Source organism: Phasianus colchicus, chromosome Z, assembly GCF_987193195.1.
Source record: "Phasianus colchicus chromosome Z, bPhaCol1.hap1.1, whole genome shotgun sequence".
NCBI lineage: Eukaryota > Metazoa > Chordata > Aves > Galliformes > Phasianidae > Phasianus > Phasianus colchicus.
In genome coordinates this window covers 32,802,845-32,823,471 of record NC_143476.1, presented here as the reverse complement: position 1 = coordinate 32,823,471, position 20,627 = coordinate 32,802,845, and the positions used below count along the sequence as shown (strand labels likewise).

General features: G+C 39.1%; 1 protein-coding gene across 3 annotated transcripts in view; it reads left to right on the top strand.

The window, feature by feature from the left end:
* The window catches only part of VCAN (versican), a 107,876-nt gene extending 94,865 nt beyond the window's left edge, over window positions 1-13,011 (top strand). For 2 of the 3 annotated variants that reach the window (XM_090132665.1, XM_031609527.2), the window contains exons 13-15: window positions 8,183-8,327; window positions 9,649-9,831; window positions 10,326-13,011. In XM_090132665.1, the coding sequence (XP_089988791.1) occupies window positions 8,183-8,327; window positions 9,649-9,831; window positions 10,326-10,456 (459 nt within the window). In that variant the 3' untranslated portion in view covers window positions 10,457-13,011. The remainder of the gene's footprint in view (window positions 1-8,182; window positions 8,328-9,648; window positions 9,832-10,325) is intronic. The other variant, XM_090132664.1, reaches the window with a different exon arrangement.
* The last annotated feature ends 7,616 nt before the right edge of the window (window positions 13,012-20,627 follow it).

Here is a 20,627-nt window from a genome sequence, read left to right as displayed (position 1 = left end):
CCTAACAGTCATTGGACTGTAGGAAAATAAGAGCTTGTCCATAACTACTTGAGTCCTTGTATGTCTTGAATTTCACGAAGTAAGAAAACTTAACCTATCAGTGGAGATATTTAACAATTGGCTTGATCTAGGAAAGAGTGAACACAATGTGACATTTGAAAATATCTTAGGGAAATTGAATTTAAATAATTCACTTAACTCTGTGAATAGTAACTTTTACAGCTGTAAAGCACACCCATCCACACAGAAAAAATCTGATGTTGTTCTTGGCAGCTTCTCCATTGTGTTTTGACTGCTGGCATTTCACTGTTAAAGACCCTTGTGAGCTGGCACAGTGGTAAAGGAGTCCTTTGGAGCTATTCATGTTATGGATTAAACACATATATGGCTACTTGGGGTTGTGCCGTGGGCCTCCATCTCACAAGGGGTGTTATTCATATCCTTTGGAAAATGCTGTTGATAATTAATGCTTTGTAGGGCAGTGAGATCACTCCCATTACATAAGATTAGCACAGTAATAAAGAGCTGGCTAGTGTCTGTGGCCAGATTGTCTGTCACTGGGAGAGTAATGGCGCATATTGCTGCTTTTAATACTGTCCAGAGACTCCATTTCATTTTTCTTCCCTTTGGCACTACGACGTTACACCCTGCATTCACAGTGCTGGCCCTCCAGTTGTCAATGCTAGGTAGTCACATAAAAACAAAGCAAAAAAAAAAGCAAAACCAAACAGAAGTTTAATTCTGGCAAAAAACAAAGCCCTCTCTTTTCCTCTCTTTATTGGTCAGTGAATCAGAAAGCTCTGACCTGAGCAAATCCATAACTGCGTCCTCATAGAAAGAGTAACATTATTAAATGCAAAGCCCTTCAAAAGGCTCAGGGTACTGTAGGGAGGCAGCCTGCCTCCGAGGGTTAAATAAAGCAAACAAACTAAAAAGTACTGTAGTCAGCTGCAAACAAAAAGCTCATTGTGCCAATATCCCACAGGATCCCTGCAGAAGGAGATTTAAAATCACCAAATGTTTTGATTTTGTGCTGCAGTCAGTCATTACAGCCTCTTTTTAAGATGCTCGTTTGACCTGTGTTTAAATGGAGGAGAACTATATAATGTTATTAATGACAGGTATATTTCTAGTTCAGAATGGCAGTAAGGAGGGCCTCTTGGACAAAGTGTTTTTTTGTCTTATTTTTACCCATGGGGCCAGTTCCATCAGAGCCTTGTTTCAGCTGGGCTAAAGCTCTTGGACAACTTCAGATGTGCTATAACTGTTGAAATAAATGACAAAGTAGAAGATTTTCTTTTTTGAGTGGCTCTCTTGGAAGTTGTGCACAAAAGGAGAAAGTCACACCCTGTACAATTTGCATCACACTGATAACATATAATTATGTTGGTGTGACTCCCAAAGAACATATATTCTGTCAACCAACATTTAACACTGTAAAACACTTTTCTTCCAGTAAAACACCTGCCAACTAGCAAAAGAATTTCACCAGCTCTCTGTGCCACTCATTTTTCTTTCTCTGTACTAAGGAGTATCCTGGAAGACCAACACACAGTATACCCATAAAAATGAAGCAGTGTGAACTGCAGTGAAAGTTAACACCCTAAGAGGACTTGGTCCAGAGCGGGTCAAAGTCACTGAGATGCTGTCCACTTATTTCAGTTAGTTTTTAAAGAGTTAATAAAAGAAAGATCTGTCCTGAATAATGATAATTTTGGAACTACTGCTAGCAGCTAGAGGCAGTCGTGAGTAGACATTGCCATCTAGTGGGAATTTTCTGCCATACATGGCAACTTGTGCTCCCCCCAAAAGATAGGTTTGGTACTGCTTTTGTGTTTCAGCAACATCAGCTAGCAAATCGTTTTTACATATTTCAATTTTAGTTCCTAGATTTCTTTTCCCAATTGTTTATTTTTTGCAAAAATCTTAATGCTTATTCAGTGTGTGATCAGTTCTAATTCATGTTCACAGAGCTACACAAAATTTTCTCTGAGTCTTTATTTGCAAGTTGTTGCGTAGGAAACAAAAGCATTTGCAGTATATCTGACTACTGTCGTCAGTGGTTTACGGGCTGGTTCGGCCCAGTTCCATGACTAGCAGGGTGGAGGGATTTCACAAAATGCGCACCTCTGGAAAGGGGAAACAGGGGACCCCAAAGTAATTAAAAACAGTGGCAACGATCTGAGGAGAAACAATCTAATTTACTAAATATAGTATCGGAATGCAAGATAACACACCACAATACAATATAATTAGAATTGAAGCTAATAAATCAAATATAATGAGTGTCCGAAAGGTAGATAGGCCTCACCGTAACACTGAGGTGAGATGTGCAGTTCGGTTGAGCAGCAGGGAGATGAAGAAGAGCTGATGAAAAAGGGCACATAGGGTGACCTTGCCAAGGGTTGTATCTTCTCTCTGACCACAAAGCCCCTTGGGGTATGTAGTTCTTCTTTTCTGGACAGAGGCCCGGAAGTGGAACATTGATACTTTAACCCCCAGTGCCCTACATGATGTTGTGATGTGGAATACCGAAAACCAAAAATCACAAAACCATGACATCTGTTACAAAAAATAACAACAAAAAAGCCTGTAGAGGGAAGTCTTTTGCAAAGGTCCTTAGTAAAGCTCCTTATGAGAGTTTGACTTGCTCACAGTATGACTGACTACAGTGAGGAGGACTGCATGCCTGCCTGATCCAAATTCTGTATGTTTCCCAAGTTGCATGAAAAAAGCCCAGATTAAGGGTTTGTGGGAGGTCATTCAGCTATGATCTAAATATTCAGAATATTGGGGTAATTATGTGATTTATCTTATGTGATCATAGGCATGTTTAGACATAGCTGCTGTCTTCAAATTGACTCAAATTTCTTGCAGCAGAGACTTGCCAACTTTCATAGCCCAATCCCTCTTTCAGTGTGTTATTTTAGCAAGTGCTTGAAGCATGCTTGGGATCTACTCCATGGGAGTTAGGACACCACCCATGGCTTTAAAACAAGACCTGTGCTTAAGCACCCACTGAATGGATTTTTTAGTTTTACGAATACTTTTGGTGAGTTCTGTCAAACTACTCCCATTCATAAAATTAAACAGGAAATCTTTTTCAGGACTGGGATGAAATGAAGTGAAACAGAGCCTATGCTGTAAAGTATATTTTTCTCAATGTATAAATGTATTTAAAGACTAGGTGAAGTTAATGTAAGTTTTTTATTCACTGCCAAATCCTCACAGTAATCTGTTTGATTTTTTTTTTTTTTTTTTTCTATTGAAAGGAAATGCAATACCTTTCACCCATGAATATCTCATGTAACAGTATCAGTGCTGGCTAACGGCATGAGTCACAAGCCAAGGATTTCTGAGCTGACCCATGTACTTACTGTACCCTGGTGCTGATCTCTTGTCATTCAGCCAACCTATAAGGCAGGGTAATGACCAGGACTTGCAGTCCAGTTATAACAGAACCACTACAGTGGGGGACATGTTCACAAGAAGAAGACTTCTAAGAATTTGCCTGCTGTTGTGAAAAAATATATTCCTGTTCTGTAGTAAAACCGTGGGAAAAAAAATAGAGACAGCAGCCAATAAGCTTTGTAATGGTAGCTTACACTGGTTTAATGAAGTTGTGCTTCACTTACGACAAACTGGCATAGAGGACATTCAGTTAGCTGACTCCCTGCATCACTACTTTTTTGTTTTGTTTTCTTTTGTTTTGTTTATTTGTTTTACTGTTTAGCTACATTAACCTTGCATTAAGAAGCTATCAGGTAGGGAAGCAGCCAAAATGAAACAAAATAAAAATCATGGTGGATATTACAAGTGCCAAAAGTAGCCAAAGCAAGTTTATGCTTTAAACTCATTTAAACATGCTGAAAACATGCTTTCTTAATCCAGAAGTAAAGTCATTAAGCCTATAAATCTAAATTGTAGTTGCATTTCAAGTAAGCTGTTTCCTAGCTCTAGTTAGATGCAAGAGATTACTGGCCTTTGCACTACAAAGGGGTTAAGCAGTAATGTTTTGTTTGTATCAGTAGCTGTGCTTCATTAAACATGGTTTTTGTTGACTGTTCTGGAATGCAGAACCCAGTCATTGATCTAACCCACTTGGTGCATCCTTTGGAGATAAAGGGAGGGCTGAAAAGTCTAAGTACTAGGTCAGAGACTAAGTTGGAGATTCATCTTGGCAAGGCAAACATCTGAAAGAGATGAATGGATAACTCATTAAGAAGGAAATTAGTCACTCAAATAAGGCTGGCTATCTAAAAAAAATAATTAACAAATCTCCCACAAGGTAGGATCTTGTACGTAGCGGGGAGCTGATACTTACTGCCAGCCATCTGAATGATAAAATGACAGGCCACTAAAATCAGTAGTTTCACAATTCTTTGTGTCATCTTGGTTTTCTTTTCCTACTTTATCCTGTCATCTGATTAAGGTTGCAATTTAATTCAATCCTGCATAAGGAAATCTTCCTCAAACACATCTAATTTTTACTATAAGGAACAAGACAAGAACACCCACTGCCACTGCGTCACTGACTGGAGATCAGTCAGCTGGGGAAGCCTGAGGAGCTACTGCCCTGTCTCAACTGTGGCTCCAACCCACAGCCATTCTCTCCTATTCCCGGGGGACAATTTTGATACTTTTTATCATGTGGACTTCAGTTTCATCAAAAGGCAACACAAGAAAGATTTCTGAAAAAACAACAACAACAAAAAAGAGTATAACAGGAGCGCATGTTTTCAGTGGGAGCTAATGGTGAGACACAACAGAGGTGTAGCTCTCAAAGAGACAAATGAATATACAGATAGTAAAATACAAGAAATGTAACTCATACTTTATGTGTGATACAGCTAAAAATGTCGCTAATGGCCATGATTGAAGCCTCACTGTTGGCAGAAGGATGCCCTGCACTTAATCCACTGAAACACCGTGCTTCCTCTTGTGGTTTTGCTGGTGTCTATGTGATGTGGACATAGCAGCAGGCTGCATGGGATGGTGCCAGTGGGTTTTGGCTCCTCTCTGACCATGGCTGATCTATTTTGGACATGGTCTTAAAAGGCAAACAGTCTTACATGGTACATGTTGCCAAGGAATGAAATTAAAATATTGAGCTTTTTTCTTTTTAGTAAAATGTTATTTTTCTAAAATTCTGTAATTGCACTGAAATATGAGGATCTTAAGTGACATAGACACTTAAAAGAAATCTTCTTTAGAATATTTTGAGCGTTGCTTTCTGACAGAAGATTTATGAATGGAGTGTTTAAAATCCTTTTTTTTTTTTTGTCTTGTGTGTGTGAAGGAAGTGTTGTCACTTAGCACACTTATATGAGAGATTGTAAGGAGTGTCTTTGAAAATCAACAGTAGCATACACTGTCTGGCATAAGGGATTTGGTTCTTTTTGGTTCTTTCCCACTAATTTTCTGCTGTTGTAGTTTTACTGCGTATAGTGTAATCACCTCTGGTTTGTAGTAGTGAAGTGGAAAACAGTTTCAAGCTGGTGGCCATGCAAAAACATCATCTGTGAGGAAAAAAAAAAAGCAAAATCCAAAAAGCGTATTGGTTTATTTCTCTAGCAATTTATTCCACTAGGACTGTGAGAATCTTTTTGTACCATTATCATGTAATCAGTGGCTAAGTAAGGAACTGATAAACTACAGAAGATCTGGGTGGAGACGTAAGAAACAGTTCAGCAGTCTGGAACTTCCTCTGCTTAGCAATTCTGGCACTAAAACCAAGCCGAATCAGTGGTATTCTGCCAAAATAAATTTGTGCAATGATGATATCAGATGTGAGGTAACAGCATGTCATGCTAGAGGATATCAGACATTCTTGAATAAACCACAAAGTCTAGATATAATCCTTTGCCATTACACAGCAGCCTTGCCAACAAAGCAAACACAAATTTTCAGCTCCTTAAGGCAAGGCAAGGAGCCTGTGTGGCTTAGCTGGGAGCTAAGTGTGAACTGCTCAGTTCCAGTCTTGAGTAAAGAAGTTAGCATGTATTGTAGTTTAGGACTATTAGACACAGATGAGACTAAGTACAATGAAGTTAAGCTTGTTCCACTTGAAGGATATTTCATGAATTGGAAGAGGTAATAAATTCAGTACAGAACAAATTTATTTAGACTATAATTGTTAAATTGCTTGGAGAATTAAAATCTGTGATGGATGAGATGACATATAGCAGGAAAAGGTCAATTTTTTTTTTTTTCATAGCCTGATTCATTGTAAGGTAAATGCTACCCACATGGCATTTGTTAACTGTATTTCTAAAATGTATTCACACAGGCAGTGAATAGTGGTTATTTGATAAAGCTAAGAAAATAGAAAGCTAAACTTTTATGACATTTATATGGCCCAGCTCTAGTCAGAAAGATGTAAGCACTCAGTAAAACATAAGCATTATAGAAACTCTGCCATTTTGACCATACAAGGGACTGTCTGCCCAGTTAAAGTCTGGCATTTATGTGAATTCCTGTTCTTTTAGATATCTATTTTTATCTTTCATTAAATTCTTCATGGGGTGACACAGAAATCCCAAAGAAAATTGCTAAGAATAGTTTCCCGTATCTACTCAAGCTTTCCTTTGCATAACATTATGAAAATCTCAAATTATTGTGCTTAACTTGGGATCAAGATGAAACAAGAAGTGGAGTAAAGATTATCCCACCTCTGCTAACTGCAACAACATCAGATCACACATAACCTATCAAGGACCTTTGCACAGATTTTCAATCTGTGTGACAGTTCTTTTGCTTCTGCTTTTCCTGCTAGTTGGGAAAAAAAAGAAAAAAAAAGAAAAAAAAAAAACATCTAGCCCATCAAGATGCAGTAGAATCAAGCTGCACACAACATTCCAGCAGTCATAATCACACAGCCCTTGGCAGGGACATAACTTAAGGAGATCCTGAGCTGGAAGCTGAGAGCTGTGTAGCTATATCACTCCAAATCTGTATATTGTCATCTTACAACTAAAAATGCAGAGTCTACCTATGTTGATGTGCCAGATTTGTGTTTCAGGTACAGGGCTAGGAAACTCAGTTTGAAAATAAATAAATAAATAATCTTTAAAAAATGTCTATTACATACTAACAACCAGATTTGTACTTCCAATAATAGTGTGCAAGTTTCAGTTTTCACTGCCACATTGCTCTGAAAGTAATGCCTCCTATTTATTTCCATGGAAACGTCAATAAATATAAAAACCATAGCAACACTATTTGGGAGAGCAAATTCTAAGCTACAGAACACTTTTTTTCAGTGTAGTCACCACCATTAGCTATGCATTTCATTTTTGCCAGTGATGAACAAGAACCTGCATGTGTGCTTGTAACGGTCTGCATGGCCATCCAGAACATTGCTTTCACATTGCTGATGCACTGCAGAAACATACTACCCACAGCCTCACTGTGCTCATGTCCATTGGCTGCTCTCCATCAACGTTCAGCAAGTGTCAGTGAATGTCACTAGGTGCCATTTTTTCCACGTGGAGGAGCTCAGTTCCACATCTTTGCTTCATCTGCATTTCCATGTCAGATGCCATTCTGTCACACTGCCCCTCTGCTGCTATCAGTCACATGGCAATAACATGTAACAGAATATTGGTGGGAAGGTTCAACCTCTACTGCCATACCACCAACATCTGCCTCTGATGTCCTGAGCCAACAGAAAAAATTAGGAAGCAGTACATTCGGAGCAGCCCTCATATGATCAAGATATCTGTGGTGTTAGTTTCTTTTCAGATGGAAGAATTTAGATAATCATTTCTTAATCTGAAAGGCTGCTCTATACTATATTCTATTTTTTAATGGAGGTGTCGATCTGCAGTGACCTGGGGACACACCCTGACACTTTATTTATTTTACACCTAATTCTGCAAGCTGTCCCATTGCATGGCTTCATTAAATGAAGTCAGAGAATAGATAATTTGAATCTGAGAAGCCAACCTGTGGCTTGCCATTTAATAGTCATGGACTAGCAGGGATAGTAGTCTATTTATTGCATCTGTTAATAGAGTGGGAAGATACTGTAAATCTAGCTTTGTTTAGTTTGTGCTTAACTGCTTGAATCAAACAATTGAAATTGCTGTTCATTAAAAGTAATATTGTGTGCTCTTCTGTAAAATGAAATGTAAATATATCTCAACTCTGGAAATAATGAATTTGTTAATCTTTCCTGCAGCAATATGAGAACTGGCGACCAAACCAGCCAGATAGTTTCTTTTCTGCTGGAGAAGACTGTGTTGTTATAATATGGCATGAGAATGGACAGTGGAATGATGTTCCATGCAATTACCACCTGACCTACACCTGCAAGAAAGGAACAGGTAGAAACATTACAGAAACTATGGCATATAATTCTTTATTCCGGTTTTATAATGCTAAAGGAACAAAATATTGTCAATTTCTGGTAATCAGTACAGGGATTTCAGAAGTGAGTTAGCCCTCAAAATCACCTTTATCTGCAAATCACATCTCCTAATCTTCTTTTGACTCAGACACAGAATGATACCCAGTTGAAACTCATGGTTAAAACCAGGCAAATTTCTTATTTACAGATCTCAAGAGACATTCACAGACCTGGCAGGACTGTTTTACTTGCATGCCTTGAAAATACTACCAATTCTTCTTTCCTTTAATACATCACTGTGAAATGATGTGGGCATCAGAGATAGTATGCACAGGAACAGAACAAAACTGCAACAGGGCAGGGTCAGGCTGGATATTAAGAAACATTTCCATGCTGTGAGGGTGGCCAGACACTGGAACAGTCTTCCTAGAGAGGTGGTGGGTGCTCCATGCATGTCAGTGTTGAAGAGGCATTTGGACAATGTTCTCAGTAACATGCATTAACTTTTGGTTAGCCCTAAAGTGGTCTGGAAATTGCTCCAGATTCTCATTGCCTCTTCAGCACTGAGCATCATCTGTCAAGTGATGCTGCCCTCCTCTTCCACATTTTCCAAAACCATGTAGTTTAATCACAGAATCATAGAATCATTAAGGTTGGAAAAGACTTCTAAGACATAGTCCAACCACAATTGCACTTCAGGAATCTGAAAGGCATTCTGGGCTTACACGCTGTTAAAGCTGATTGAAGAAACCTAAGAAATGCCAGGAGCTGTACATTAACATCTTAGTTGTTCTCTGTCTCTTTGTACTGGGTAAGTAAAGAAGAACAAAAATCTTGTGTGCACTTCATCACTGCCCAGTTACTATTTGCAGCTTGTTAATATGTTCTCTGTGCATTGATGAATGCATGAGTTTAACGTATCTTTAATCAATGTATTGTTGAGGAGGACATGATAAGTTTTGAGAATAAGATAATTTTCTTAAATACTTGCTGTAACTTCAATACTTTTCAGGTTTTACAGTTTTCCAGTGAGTATGAAAACTTTTTTGGTTCAAATATATATTAGTAACTTAAAGCAAAAAAGAAATATTAACAGCACAACCTGTGATTTCCCATTTCCCATTTGCTCTCCTAGAACAGGACAGCTACAGAAAAGACTGATCTCCCTGTTCTTGTTTGAACATGTCTCTTTGGAGTCTCGCTGAAGCCACTGGTGTAGGAGGCAGTTATCACATTCAGATGAGCTTTCACTAACTGACATTTTGGGTTCCGTTTTTCTTTTTTTGTCTTCATTTCAGTTGCCTGTGGTCAACCTCCTGTTGTAGAAAATGCAAAGACCTTTGGGAAGATGAAACCTCGTTATGAGATTAACTCCCTTATTAGGTATCACTGCAAAGATGGTTTCATCCAGCGTCATATTCCAACCATACGTTGCCAAGGGAATGGAAGATGGGATATGCCTAAAATTACATGCATGAATCGTAAGTTCTTTGAAAATGAGTCTGTGTTGGGCTGGGATCAATAGACTCATTAATGTAAAAATGATCATCTATAATTGTAAGTAATGATAAGTAACAAGCACATCTTTTAAAAGAAGTGCAGGAGATATAAACAAAATCTCACATTACAGATGATGACAGTAGTGCAACTCCCTCTGTAGAAAAATCATTGGGATCCAAAAACTAACATGAATGTTCCTTTTCTGTTTTTACAGAAGCCATTAAGATTCTTTTAAATTAAACAGCAGGTCTCTCGCAAAGTCCCTAAAATTAATAGGTTGCTAACAACACCAACTTCTATCGGTGTGTTCTAAGTTTGTGTAAGAGATGATTCTCCTGTCCGTAACATGGTCATACTAGTTAATCATTTGTTAGCCCTCTAATTAACCAAGAATAAATAGAAAGGGATGTAAAGACAAATGATTCATGCTTGAATTATTTTGATTTCCTTTTATTTTTCCTCCTTTTCATTGCAGCGTCCACGTACCAAAGGACTTACTCTAAGAAATACTACTATAAACATTCTTCGTCAGGAAAGGGAACATCATTAAATTCATCAAAACACTACCATCGCTGGATCAGGACGTGGCAGGACTCAAGGCGCTGAGTGCTAAATGGTGAATGGGGATTTCCACCATTTCAGCCAAAGTTCTAACTTTCTGTGCCTTTTCTATCACTTTTAGGAGTATTATGAAATTGTTTTGAAACTACGGACTCCGGTATTCACAATGCATTTTGCAAAAATATTGTGTTTATCAGAAAATTTTTAAAAGTATATAGAGGAGAAGTGCTTATGGGGATAAAAAGAAACCATTTCCAGCCTATAATGATCATTAGTTTTCTATATGCCATCAGTGTGGACCATTTTATGATACTTACCAGCCTTTTGCAATATTTAAACAGCTCAATTTTAGCACCAATGAAAATGTAAATAAGATGATTTTAATGTTGTTTAATTGTTTTTTGTTTTTAAAATCCTGTATATAAAATGAAAAGTCACACTAAGTTCGGGCATATTTATGGTTAGAATGGCCTCAGAGGTCTTCAGTCATTTATGACATTGTTTTTATGTTTACCTAGGCTGGAAATGGTGGAAATAACTTTACTGACTGAAATTTGCTATTAACAGGTGAAGATAAACACAAAAGTTACATGAATTTTTTTAAAAATGCAAACTGTGCCAGTTATCATTCGAGGTACAGTTTGTGTCCATGTGAAGCAAAATTTAGAGCACATAAGCGGGGATATAGCATGAACTAGGGACTGCAATGTGGAACTTTTTTTCTGCTCTCCATTCCAGCCTCATCATTCGTGAGAAAGGACTGCATGGAGGACTTGTATATGACAAGGAGGGCCTGTAAAAATCCAAGTGCTAATACATTAACTTTATCAACCAGGGCCACCTTTTTTGAAAGAAAGAAAAAAGAAAAAAGAAGAAAAAAATGACTTTCACAACATTAACTACAAGGTCTATATTACAGGTCTCTGCATTCTAAAATGGAGATAGACCTAGTGTTTGGGGGATCAATTTTTGTAAAAAACAAACAAAATCAAAAAAGTAAATAATTTTGTATATATAACCATTTTTTAATCTTTTTATAAAGTAATGAATGTTTGTGTATGAATGCTGCAGCTGTGAAGCGTACATAAATAAATGAAGTAAGCCATACTGATTTAATTTATTGGATGTTATTTTACCCATGCAAAGAAGATTAAAAGAGCTCGCCAGAGCAGTATTAGCCCCTGAGCTCCACTTTTGGAACCATCTTATGCTATTTCCCTAGAGAACAAAATTCCTGCTAAACAGGCTCATTTGTTTGTGGCTAGATGGATGAGATCTGTGTGACTTGCAGAAGAATCAGGATCTTGGCTTTCTAGACAGAAGTGTGTGCACAGAAATTCTAGGTTGTAGTTGGTGCAGTGTGTGTGTAGGAGTTTTCTGTTATGATTTCTTACCCTGGTCAGTGTGACAACTGACCTGGATGTGTACAGTAAGTGTAGAAGGTAATGTTTGAAAGGACCTCTCCACATAAAGGACTGTGATTATTTCTGGGAAGTTCCCTGCACAGCTTTGGGCACAGGAAAAAAGGAAAGAAAAAGGGAAAATAAAGAACAGTAAGTTCCCTGGGATACACTTTCTAAAATATCACTGCAAATACAGAGACAGATGAGAGGTTTATGCCTTTTGTTATGGAGAAGATACAAAAAGTTGGAAGGGAAAGGAAAAGAATTGAAAACACAGCCAACATTTAAGAGTTTATCCTAGGCAGAGCTACCCATGAGGCAGCCTTGCTATAGCTTATTGGGAACACTGATTACAGTTCCAGACAATATCTCTTAAAAAAATGGCAGTGACTGCTCCATACTGGGTACCTGACCTTTGTGTTTCAGCCTGGCAATGCATCGCTGCGTTGGCTGGTTCATTCCCCACCCCTGCCCCCAAACAATGCACATAATACTTTTCTCTATTTATATTATCTTGTATAGTGTACAATGTGAATGTCTGGTTTTTTGTGAATGAAAGTCTAAAATCTTTGTAACTTTTATATCTGCTTCTGTTTCACCAAAGAAACAAGGTTTTGCTATACTGTGACTTGTCTTGTTATTGCATGTCTTCCTGTTTAAATCTATGCAATGTGATTTTTTTCATATGAATACAACTAGACTATCAGTACTTCACAGTCATCATGGGCTTGGTCAAATGCCCACTGGAGTCAAAGAGAAACAGCTGGCTGAACTTTAATAGGTGCTGGATTTGATTTTATATGAGCAACGGTAGGAGATTTGGAGTAACATTTTAAGATATGCAGTTTATGTTCTGAAGTTGATTATTGTTTGTATGAGTCAAGGCTCTGCTCATAAGTATACAGTGTTCTGCACATCACTTCCTTGTACCAGAAGCATACAAAACAGAAAATATATTTTAACATTCTGCAAACTTTCTCACCATATGTATAAAAAACCCTGCATAGATTTGTTGTTTTCTTGTTTACTTGTTGGATTTAAACAATGTTGTAAGGCATTCAGATAACATTGTGATTGTAGTTTAAGTAGGTTAGGTGCAGTGCTTATATTGATTTTTTTTTCACCTCCTTCTATTACGCATAATAAAGTAGGACTGACAACATTCCTTATTAAAAAAGAAAAAAAAAAGAAAAAAAATTACAACCTGTTACCCATGCTTGTTTATTTAGACAGATAATTAAACTTTTTTTTTAAGCCTGACCTGAATCCCAAGTGGTCCAGTGCCGGAATTCATGTCACAGGGCAGGTCTGATGGGACACTGGGATGTCACTGCAGCAACACTGACCTCCAGAACATGACAGGGCATCTGATAGTGTACAGGAACTGCTGTCAAAGCCAGGGATTTACATACATTCTTTTTTCAAATGTTCTTTCTTAGTTTTCTTTTCTTGCCTTCCAAGTTTACCCAGGATCCTGTTTAACATTCGTCAGATCCCCCCTCTGCAGATGAGGTTCTCCTCCTGCAGGGCTTAGCACTTACACAGGATAGGGTAAAACCAGGCCACCTATTCTAGTAAAGCATCTCAAAGGGGTAGTGCACTAGGCATGTGCTACCTAGTAGAAACTTTCCTGTATCCCAGATACACCATAAAGGCTGAGGCTGCATGACTCAAATCTAGGTAGAAAGATATAGCTTTATCTTCTTGCAGGATATTGGTGCATTTGGGACATCCTATTGAAGTGTCACTGCAAATAGAGACTTATCAGAGGCTGGACATAGAAGTATGGCACAGGAGAAAATACAAGTGCCTGGATGTACTAGCAAGGTACAAACAGGCTGGCAAGGTTTTACCAAAGGAAGGGATAGCATGCAAAGAGTTCTTTGCAGTGTGGGAGGGTTTTGCCAGGGCCATGACTGAACGCTGACCTTCCATTGTTGGAGGGTCAGCCTATGAGTATGGTTTGGGTCCCTGTCACCATAAGGGAAAGATCCTCACTGAGCAGATGCAGTAGCCAGCACACACATGCAGACACTTTTCATTGACAAGACGATGATGGACCTGCCACAGCCAGTGTGATCAGAGCTGTGAGGAGCACTGGCACAGCTGCCTGGCTGGTGGGAGCAAGGCAAACAGCAGCTGCAGCTATCAACCTAAACTTTATTGTATAAACTGGGATCATGATAAAAGTCCTAACAGTGCTTGTGGATATAATTAAATCCTCTGTGAATCCCTGCATGCTGCTGCCTTAGCAACTTGGCATCCAGAGGGGCTGTGTTTGTGTCTGCTGGTTGTCCTTGCCACCCCGTGCCCCACAGAGCGGTATCCACTTGTTGTGTCTCCAAAACACCCCAGGACTGAGCAGGGCTGTGGGGCAGATCCTTGAGCTTTCATGGCATTCACAGGAAGAGGTTTGAGATCCTGGTGGTGTGAACCTGAGGTGAAGTTTTGTTCGGAGAGCAGGGTGAGAGAGAGGCCATCTTATCTCGCTGAAAGGCCTGCAGCATGGCCTTCTGTGTGCTAGCACTGCACTAAAGGCTAATATAATGTTTAAGTGCAGAAAGAAAAAAAGAGGAACAGGACCTTGAGGTGCATCAGAAGAATTTATTGCACGGATGGGAATGGATTCATGATGCTACAGGAATGCCTCCAGATATCCCTTCTGCCAGTAGCCAGGAGGTCAGTTCAAGCTGGAAATGGTCTGGAATCCTACTGTTCAAATGGTCAGAAGATCTGCAGTTTGACGGTCCTTGTGGGTCTCTTGCAAATCCAGATGTTCTGTGATTCCATGACTGGGGAAGCTAAAGGCCAGGCAAACACAGTGTGTGGTCCTGCGCCAGTGCGACAGTTTTAATCAACAACTATGTGGCTTCTGTCCGTAAGATACAGGAGCTGCTTCATGCAGTGGTGAAAAGTTCCGTGATGGTAGAAGACCTTACTGCTTTAAAGCAGGAGATCAGCTCAGGAGAGGGAAGAAATAGCATGACTGTCTCTGCAGGTAATAGCAGATGTCCTTCATCTCTTACACTGCAGTGTTCATGGTGTTAATCAAAAATAATTTTCCTACACAGCAGGGAAACAGAGGCTTGGCAGAAAGTGCATTCAAAAATCTGTAGCAGACCCAGGAAATGAGTTTGTACTTCACAGGGACCCTACTCCTTCACAGGTGGTTTTTTTTAAAAAAAAAAGCTTTCTAGAAGATGGAAGTTTTCATTCCAGAGGCACAGGTGAGAAGTCCTGCAATAGTAAAACCCTTACTTCAAGGACAAAGAGGTAACCACAGGGTAACCACAGCTGGTAGCTGGGTCACAGCTCCCTAATACCCACCTGGGTGTCTCCAATGCTTTCTCCAAAGGTGCCAGACTCCCAGCCCACACACCTTGCCTATGACCCTTTACTTGGGGGAAAACAAAGTAGACTGGGCAGCTCATGCTAGCTTTCTAGTACTGTCGGGGTGTAAGGAGATCCACACATACTAGTGATCTGTGGTACCTAATCAATCGCATGCCACTTGGGTGACAATCTCCATGTGGGTGGGACCTCCATGTGATACCTGCAGCATTTTCTCTGGAGCAAAGGAATATCTCTGGTCACTATGTGGTCACTGACAGAGAGACATGCTCTAAGGAAAAAGGCATGACTGGAAAAAGTGACATTTTGATCCCTACTCCCCCATGTCCTTCCCGTGCCAGTAGCCTGGCTTTCTCCCCAGGGGCATGCTCTCCAGACTGCCATTTCCAAAGGCAGGTTAAAATGGTCCAAAGTCTTATGAAAATGATATTGTTACGAAAAGAAGTCAGAGGAAAAGATGCACGAAGAATGTCTGGATGAAAAGAATATAGTCATTAATTTGAAAATAGTAAGTCAATCCATATTAAATTTGTCTTAGGGAAGAATTTGATTTTGTACTAACAAATTTACACTAGCTGGACAGCTATAATCTCAGTGACTGTACATCAGTATAATAGCTAGTCATAGTATATGATACATGCTACTATAGTTTTCAGTAAGTAGGCTTAAATGAATGTTTTCTTCATCAATAGCAGAATTTTTATTTGCACTTTGTTACTAGAATTTTTTAAAGCTCCTAAAATCTTTCAGGACTTTACTTTGTACAGACTTTCCAGATGGTGTTTGTACAAGTGGGCTACACATTCAGTGACTTTCTAGTCCTGGAAAATGCTTAGGAACAGCTATTTATACTACTAAACCCAAACATGTGAGTTTAAAATGACAAACAGTGGAAATTCAAAAAAGGGCTTTTTGGAACACCTTAAGTGATACCAACATACTGATGAAGTGAAATGACTTCTGAAGCGAATAGCTTAGGATATCCAGCCTGTTGTATACAGTTGTTCCCAAGGATGAATGTGAAAGACACGGGGGGAAAAAAAAAAAAAGTGCTTTTTCCTGCAAAAGTAAAAGGCCTGCTATGAGAGGAAGAGAGAATGCAGGGTAGCTGGGACTGGCGTCATAGGCATGTTCAAGTCAGTGCATTTTGAACCAGTGTAAAACAGGGTTGAATTTGCAGATGGTGCAACAAATCTTCAGGCTGCTAGGATAGCTGCAGTTCATTTCTGTGGGAGTACATTTCCATTTGTATTAAATCACTGGCTTTCCAAATGAGGATGAAGATCAAAATTATCCCTTCATGCAGCATAATCTGCTGCCATGCTTCATGTGTGTTTGGAGTAGCTAGCTGTCCTTGAAGACACTTCTCCTACAGGCCATCTTCACCACTGCTAAGCTCCACTTCACTTCTCTGGAGTTTGCAGGCCTTGCCCTTCCTCTGCACCCTTCTGCAGCTGCATCCCAGTATTCCATATGTTTACTCAACTACCTGTGTGTGCAATCCGAGTGTGAGAGAACACAGCACGTGGAGTCTATTGATTCCAGATCATGAGCAGGGCACTGCAGCACTTGATCTCAGCTATCTAAACCCCATCCAGAGCATGAGATCAGAGAAAATGTAAAAGCACATGTTGAAGGACCCATGCAAAGCAATGGGTAGAAGCTTCCATGCTAGCCAGGCAAAAGAGGAATACTTTGCCAGTGATTTCTTGTGATTTGTTTTTGCATTGGTATACACATTGGAAATGTGGGCCAGAGTGTGTACGAGTAAGATGGGATTTGAATGTACAGATGGAGGGAGAAGGGATCTTCTCAAATAAGGGCCGTTACTCACTTTGAGGCCATCAGGTAGTCACACAGTCATATCTGTTGCCAAAAATGCCATACAGGATTCTTCACCTGCAGGCAGAGTGCAGTTGTCCCTGACACGTGCTTTCAGCGAAGGCTCATAAAAGCTAATACTGTACAGCAAAATGCAAAGACATGGGTCATTTCCTTTAGCCTCACCTTTACAATGGGGAAAGCATTGATTTTAGTACAAACATTGCAAATGTATAGATTACATGTACAGATAAGGAAGAAGAGAAGGAAAAGGAAAGAGCAGGATATCTTCAAATGCTCATTTTGACACAAGCCATTCGGTGACGCTATGAAAACAGAGAAACACTGGGAAAAATATTGTTGGGATTCATTCTGGTAGGCATTAGGAAGTCTTGTTCCAAGAGCAGCCTCGCCACGTCCAAGAATGAGATAAGCTCTAAGAAACATTGCAGTACATGGATCTTTAATATTAAAGTTTATTACTTCTTCAGTTTTCCACACACATAAAAATTAAATCCATATAGTTACGCCATGGGGCCAAGACATTTTCGGATGAAATAACCAACATGATGACAACAGCAGGAGACAATGAAAATCTTTTTTACAGAGGCTGTGTGTCCCTGCTTTGCACCTTCCTGCAGCAGGCATATAGCTGCCTAGTTCCTCAGTGTTGGAGCTGAAGGCATTTTATTTGCTTTCCAATGTTATTTATTTAAAAGAAAAGTGACATAGGTAAAGTCCCCAAATGAAGGCATATATGTCCCAAACTCATAAACCTACAACATACATCTTTTTTGGCCAATGGTAAAACTAATTTTGCTTTTCATCTATTCAAAGTGTTGCTTTGAGTAGCTACAAAGTCAGTGTTGTATCACCTGCAGGTTTATATAGTCTGTGCCTACATGGAACAAAGTCAAAAAGGAAAATGGGTTAGCTTAAAAAAATGGGTGTACTAATTGCAAATCGTATATTTGAGGTATGTACATAAACCAGCAAGACGTGTTTTACAGCACTGTGGTGCTACATGGGCATGCCTTCTGTCCAAGGATCACAATGAAATACATAAGCATGGAAAGCTTGGTCTTACAATATTCTAGCAGTTCCTCACATTTACTCTTCAATAGATCTGGGCTGTGCAAACAAATTTTCAGTACTAAAAGTTTTGGTATACCCAGTATCTGGGGCTTTGCTCCAGTATTTTTTAATGCGGTAAGTATCTCATTATGCAGCACAGCCAACATCATGCCTCAAGGCCATGTTTACTGATATGAAGCCAAAGACAACTAAATAAATAAATGTCAAAATGTTCATGCCTTTATTCATTATGTGTTCAGGACCAAGTTCAAAATGGCCAGGTTAAAGTGGGCAGATGTAAAATGCTACTTCCTGTAACCTCAAACATCCAGATGGAAAAAGTATAATGGGGAAATACTGTGAAAGTGTAACTTCACTACTTAATGCTTGTGTTTTTTGTAGGAGTTATAAGTGTACCCCTGAAAGCTGAAGTGGAAGTTGAGCCAAGCTGGATGCTAGCTCATAAATGTTACAGAAGGATGTAACATTTGCTATGGCTGTTGATAAGAGCCTTCCTTCCCAGCGGAAGACCACCTATTAATATCATCTATCAGGCTGAACAATAGGAACATGTGTCTTTGTACATTCCCACCAATGGATCTGTTGAGCCTTTTAGAGTTACCTAGCATGCATGCACTTCTCAGCTTTCATTTGAACCACAAGCTGTTTCAGTTTAGCACTTCTCTACTTTATGTCTCTCTTCTCCTATTTTAGAGCAAATGTTTGAAATATTTCCAGTGTTTCTCCACTTATCAGTACAAAGCCATAAGGTATGACAGCTTTTTATTATCTTTCTTTAAGCTTAGAATATTTAGCAAAGTAGAATCTTGCCAATGCCAAACGCTCAAAAAGTCCTCAGACAAGAAAGCTGATTTCTAATTTTATAAAATGATATTGATTTTTTTTTAGTTTTTTTTTTTTTAATTGCACAATATTAGCTGAACATCTTTGCTTTGCTTCTGAATGAAAGCTGAATTCTTGCACGATAGGAGACTTCAACAAAAAATCTCAATACTGATGGTACAAATGTTGAATTCCCTGTGAGGGAAACAAACAAACAAAAAAAGAGTTTCTTAGGTTACATACATGCAATGACACATTCAAAATCTCCATCTGAGCCACAAAGACTTGCACAGATGACTGCTGTGTACATTTTATCAACAATGTAATGGAGAACCACCAGGGGACATTCCACTGCCTGCTGATTTATTTTTCTCCGTGGCCACTGTCAAAGTATAAAAACTGAAAAGAAAAATATATATATTATATATTATTTCCCCCAACTGCCTCAGTCTTTATGTTAGGGGCAAATACCATTCATAAAAGCAGAAAACACTAGTGGTCATGTAGAATCATGTGCTTTCAGTGAAAATGCTTCTTTTTTTCCCTCACTGATGTGCCGACTGCTTCGGGAGAAATCTAGTGTTGCTCATAATTTTAGGATCCATTTTCAGATATTACTTTGTAATAAAAATGCATAATGTGCATCTCCAGTCGGTGCTGAGAGTAAGCTGGACAAATAGCAGGAAATGTCATGTCATAATGAAGTTCACAGCTAACAGCTTATCCCTGTGAAATGACGAGCTTGAATCATCTGCCTAGTTTGCCTTGCCTCCTGCATGTTCTACCTAAGTATGACTAGGTGAATTTAAGGACCATTTGGTAAAACCTCAGTATGTGGTAGGGCACACCTGCGTCCTCTGAGAGGAATTGGTGGGAACACTGAGAACTGTTTGCCCGTGAAAATTCTGAGAGTTGCACCTGTGATCATGTTATGCTTGCTGGAGATCGCTTGCTGGAGGTAGGCTGGCTGATTGGACATGACAAATTATCCCTTTAAACATATGAGTGTACATTCTAGGAGGAATTTTTATTGCTCTTTGGATAAATTGGCTGCATTCAGATTGTGATTTATTCTCGTATGCTAGTTTGACTTATTTTGCAGTTCAAGAAGCAATAAAGCAAAGGTGCTTTGAAATGCTTGTGGCAAGCTTCTGCTCAAAGCCACCTGGTGTGGGTGAGACATACATCTTTTCTTTAAGAACATGAGCGATAGCCTCTGTAATATAACATATCTCTCCCTTGGATGGGATTAGAGTCCACCAATTTAGTGGTTATTATTTTATCTTTTTTAATTTTACATCATCAACAAAGATGAATACCAACAGTTTAATTTACTTTCTTTGTTGCCACTGTATCAGTACCTCACTTCCACAGAATGCCACTGTTTCTAGCTGCTTTGGCAAACAAGAACCACAGAAATTTGTCCATTCACAGCTGCAGATAAAACAGAAAAGATGGTCAGGAATGATAAATTTTAACACAGTTGTCAATCAATGTGCAGAGACAGAATATAAAAGACTAAATTAAGGAAATCTAAGCTGTGCAACCTATTGTATGGAACCTGCTTTAGCAGGTGCTTGGACTAGTTGCTCTCCAAACCCTAAAATTCTGTGATTCTGTAAACTGAGAGGAGCAAATTAACACTACATTTTGCTAAACATACAAACAGCAATGTCTAGGACAGAAGAAAGTGAATGACAGTGATTGAAACTAATGTTTTTTTG